General features: G+C 43.2%; 1 protein-coding gene across 1 annotated transcript; it reads left to right on the top strand.

Annotated features, from left to right (window-relative positions):
• Nucleotides 1-1,050: 1,050 nt before the first annotated feature.
• On the top strand, nt 1,051-1,495 carry PODANS_5_11667 (uncharacterized protein; the record flags this gene model as incomplete). The annotated part of the gene is made up of 2 exons (XM_001904384.1): nt 1,051-1,065; nt 1,112-1,495. The coding sequence occupies 2 exons, from the start codon at nt 1,051-1,053 to the stop codon at nt 1,493-1,495; spliced, it is 399 nt and encodes a 132-aa protein (XP_001904419.1).
• Between the last annotated feature and the right edge of the window lie 2,783 nt (nt 1,496-4,278).

Here is a 4,278-nt window from a genome sequence, read left to right as displayed (position 1 = left end):
AGCCTATACTTGAATGACGGACGTGGTCAGGAATGTACTCAGTAGTGGGGTATAGTCAGATGCCCTCAAACCACGAGTCAGAGTGTATCAGATTAGCTGACAGTGAATGATCACAGTTGGGGACATTGAAAAGTCGTCTAGAGGTGACGTCAATGTCAAAGATTACTCCTGAGTGAGGTAACGTTCTGTGCGAGGGCACTGACACTCGCACCACCACCACATCTCGGGCGCACAGACGACCTGCTGAAGAACGTGAATGAATCCTAAGCTTCCTGGATTTACTGCCCGGGATGAAAGCCTAAGATATCTCAACCTAGAAGGGGTAGTGACTGAATGCGCAGCGGCGATGATGGTAGGATGTTAGCCACGAACTGTTCTCAAAGGTCGACAGGGGTCGATTTAGCCCGCTCTCATCCATGAGGTACGTGGCTGTCACTTGTGTCGCAATCCTTGAGGAAATAAAGTCGGCAGAAGTTGGTGCAATGCTCTCGCATGGTTAATTTGGGACAGGGCTAAGGCCCTGAATCATCGAGAGCATGTAAGACCCGTCGAGTGTCAGAGACCACGCTGAAGTACATGATCCATGATGCCAGTCAGTTAAGAAGCCAGCTTTACCAAGGTAATGGTTCTCCTACCTGTCCGAGACAGCAGATCCCAAAAGGGCTCGAATATGCAAAGTACTGAAGGTGGGTGGGTTCCTCCTTTCTCACCGGACGGCTGCCTTAACGGCGGGGGACTGAAATCTTTTGAGGCCTCTAGCTTTCGGTACACTAGCACCAGACCACGCGTGCCTTCCTAAGGTGCCTTCCCTTGCTGTAAAGGAAGGAGCAAGCTGCCCCCTGCGCCCAATTTGCATAATCTCTTTGGCTGGGCAGAAAACATTCAACTCTTTATTCTAAGCAGCTGAGCAATGAGCTCCAGCGTCTGAAATACCAGCTCTTCGAGAAAGACAGAGAGCTTGGGACAAAGTTGGAGGAGCTAGTAGTGTTGCGAAATGAACTTGTGGCGAAGAGAGATGAGCTCAATTCAACGCAAAATCGACTTTTTGAGATGAAGGAAGAGACTGATGTAAGGTACGAAGATATTTGCATCGAGTTTGGGTATACGGAAGAATGCACTCGTGGCGAAAGATGAAGAGCTCGCCCCAAAGGTCAACGAAATCGAAAAGAAATCCCAGGATTTGAACAATAAGAAACAAGAGATCGGGATTATCAAGCACGAACTGACCACCAAGGTCGAAGAGCTGGCTGTTGTCGGCACCACCGTTACTACCCTAACAGCTGAACTCGCAAAGGTCAAGGACGATCATCAACAAGAGTTGGGACGGATGAACGACAAAATCACAAGCATGGAGAAGCAGTTCCAACAAGAGTCGAGTACCAAAGATCAGCAATTGACAGCGGCAGAGGGTACCATAGCTAGCCAAGAACGACAGATAGCAGTCCTGACCCACGAAAAGGACAACGACATCAAGCAAGCAAACGACACTATCTAGAAGATCAAAGCCGAGCTCGAACGAGTCTCGGAGTCAAAGGATCTCACGCTATGCTTTTTGGCTAAAGAGCTTTGTACGTTTCTGACAGAGATCGATGTTTCGGGAAGACAATGGTTGAATATTCTGGGCGAGAAAGACTATTGCTCACAGCTCCGCGCGACGGATGGCCTTTTGGCTGACGGCTATTGGTCCATCCAGCCTGCTTGGCCAACAGAACAGGAACTGGGAAAGCCAGGAGTTGCCAATGACGCTCCCAATTTCGAAAACGATGATGCTCTTCCTTTATCCATCTATGGAGTTTCTTGCACAGCAAGTCTCTCAGCCTCCAGCCTTTGCCATTTCTTGCTCGCAGAGTTTGACGGAACGGCTTGACAGAGCTGTGTCTGCCAAGATTTGGGTCGTCATGAAAATCATCAAGAACCTTGCTCTGCAGTGTGTGGCACAAGAGAACATCCAGTTTTCGAGACTTCAGACTGCATTGTCCGTTCTTCAAATCGAACGCCTTATCAAACTGAGATGGGGTGAGACCTCCAACGTGCAGGCTACATTGATGGGGTGGATCTCAGCAACATACCCGTCACTGCCATCGCTGGGCAATGCCGTGATAAGCGGAATCTCTCTACGCGAGGCTTGTCAGAATCTTGGGCACGTCTTTCAAGACGAGGGGGAAGACCCCAGTACGACTTCGGTCAGGGGTATAATTCCAGTGGGCCAATCAGATGGATTTTTGATGATAGAATGCGTGGAGAATGATGACGGGCAAGACCAGAAGATATGGAGTGTCTTGCGTGAAAGAATCTGGCTATCAGGAAGGGCTGATGACGTCCTGATGGTTGAAGCGCCGCAGTCGTGGAAGAAGAACAGAATATAAGGATCGAGTTGTTGGGATACGAAAAAGAGGTTTTGAAGGCGCACTTGGGTTATGAAATCTAGAAGCAGTAAGCAGTGGCAGCGGAAGCTTCGCAAAGATGGACGCGGTAGTGAGCTATGGGATGCTGTCGACTTAAATATAATAAAATGTACTACACTTTCTTTCCGTGATAACGTATATTATAAGCGAGTGACCCATATAAGCGAGTGACCCATATAAGCGAGTGACCCACTTCCTTCGTAACATAACACCTTCGCACTCAACAATAATTTCCTTAACCATCCAAGATGCCTTCTAATTCAAATGAAGCCCATATAATTTTAGCCCTCCAAGTACTTTAAAACAACAAGAATCTAAGCGAACAAGCCGCAGTTAAGATCTATAGAGTCGATCGTAAGACTCTAGGGCGTCGGCGCGCTAGCCGGCCTGCACGACGCGATACTACGCCTAAATTAAAGAAGCTTACTTAATCCGAAGAGGAGGCTATTATTTAATACGTTATTAAGCTATATACGTAAGTTTTTCCACTAAAATTACGTAGTATAAGAGATATAGTTAATTAACTATTATACGTACGTAACGCGCCTTCTATTAGTAAGCTTTAGGTATATAACTTTATTAAACGCTAGCTATAATTCAGTATATATTATATATATAAATACGATTATTAGAAAACTAAGTGTAAGGATTTAAAGGTTATTACTAAGTGATTTATGTTTATATAGAATATTAAAGTTAAATATAGTATTATAAATAATAATATTTATAATTTTAACGGAATTAAGTTTATAATAAATATTATTTTTATAGGTATAATAGTTATAACTTCGGACGACTTTAATAAAGTAAAATTAGTTTAACTTGATAACCGTAAATAGATATATTAATGTGTGGGTACTACTAAGTGCCCTACTTATTGCCCTACAGATTGATATTACAGTGGGCAGTACTGCTATAAGCAGTAATGGAACTTCCCGGCTTGGATCCCTTTAGAATATTCTTTACAAGAGACCCTTAAAGGCTTACAGGGCTACTGTAGCCTAAGGCTTAGTCAATGGATACTAGAACCTTCCAAAGTAGCTACAGGCTTACGTAGTAAGTTGCTACAATAGTGTGATTTACAGGGCACCTCTGCTACCGAAGGTTCTATAGATTTCCGTGAGTCTACACTAGACCCACCTAAGCCTACCAAATACCTCAAAGTAGTATAGGGGCTTCCAGGGCCTACAGGACCCACAGTAGGCCTACGAAGGCTTATATATAGACCTCTCCTCTCTCCTGTAAAATAATTCTTTTTCTTTCCTTAAGGGCAAAATGTCATAACCCTAGTACAAGACGGTTGTGGGGCCACGGAAATAAGGGGCTAATCGGGAGAACGTATAGGGGAGCCAATCACAGTAAAGGCAGAGTAATTAGTGTGATTAGGGCACTAAGCAGACTAAGCAGAGTAATCAGTGTAATTAGGGCACTAAGCAAACTAAGCAAAGGTAATCAGTGTAATCAGGGCACTAAGTAGACTAAGCCGAGGTGATCAATGGCCTTAGGAGACTAATCACGGCTTAGCATAAGGACTATATATACGGAGGAACTAGCTAATATAAATAAATAGTTCCGTAGTATATAATTTAAGCTTGTATTTATAGTATTTTATGTTTATATTGAGATATTTTATTATATACTATTTAATTACACCGAATTAATTATTAGAAATTATTTTTAATCCGTATCCTTTTTAGAGGTTTTGTATAAAGGTTCGTCACACGTTATATACTTACTTTAACTCTATTACGGATAAACTAAAAGTATTAAAATAACGCTATAGCCAGAAACGTTAATATTTAGGGAGGCTCGACCTAGTTTACTATCGACTAGCTTCTCGCTTATATTAAAAGCTTAAAAATAAATTATCCTT

This window comes from Podospora anserina, chromosome 5 (assembly GCF_000226545.1).
Source record: "Podospora anserina S mat+ genomic DNA chromosome 5, supercontig 7".
Taxonomy (NCBI): domain Eukaryota; kingdom Fungi; phylum Ascomycota; class Sordariomycetes; order Sordariales; family Podosporaceae; genus Podospora; species Podospora anserina.
Note: the sequence above shows the minus strand (reverse complement) of the source record. Positions and strands in the feature narration are given on the sequence as shown.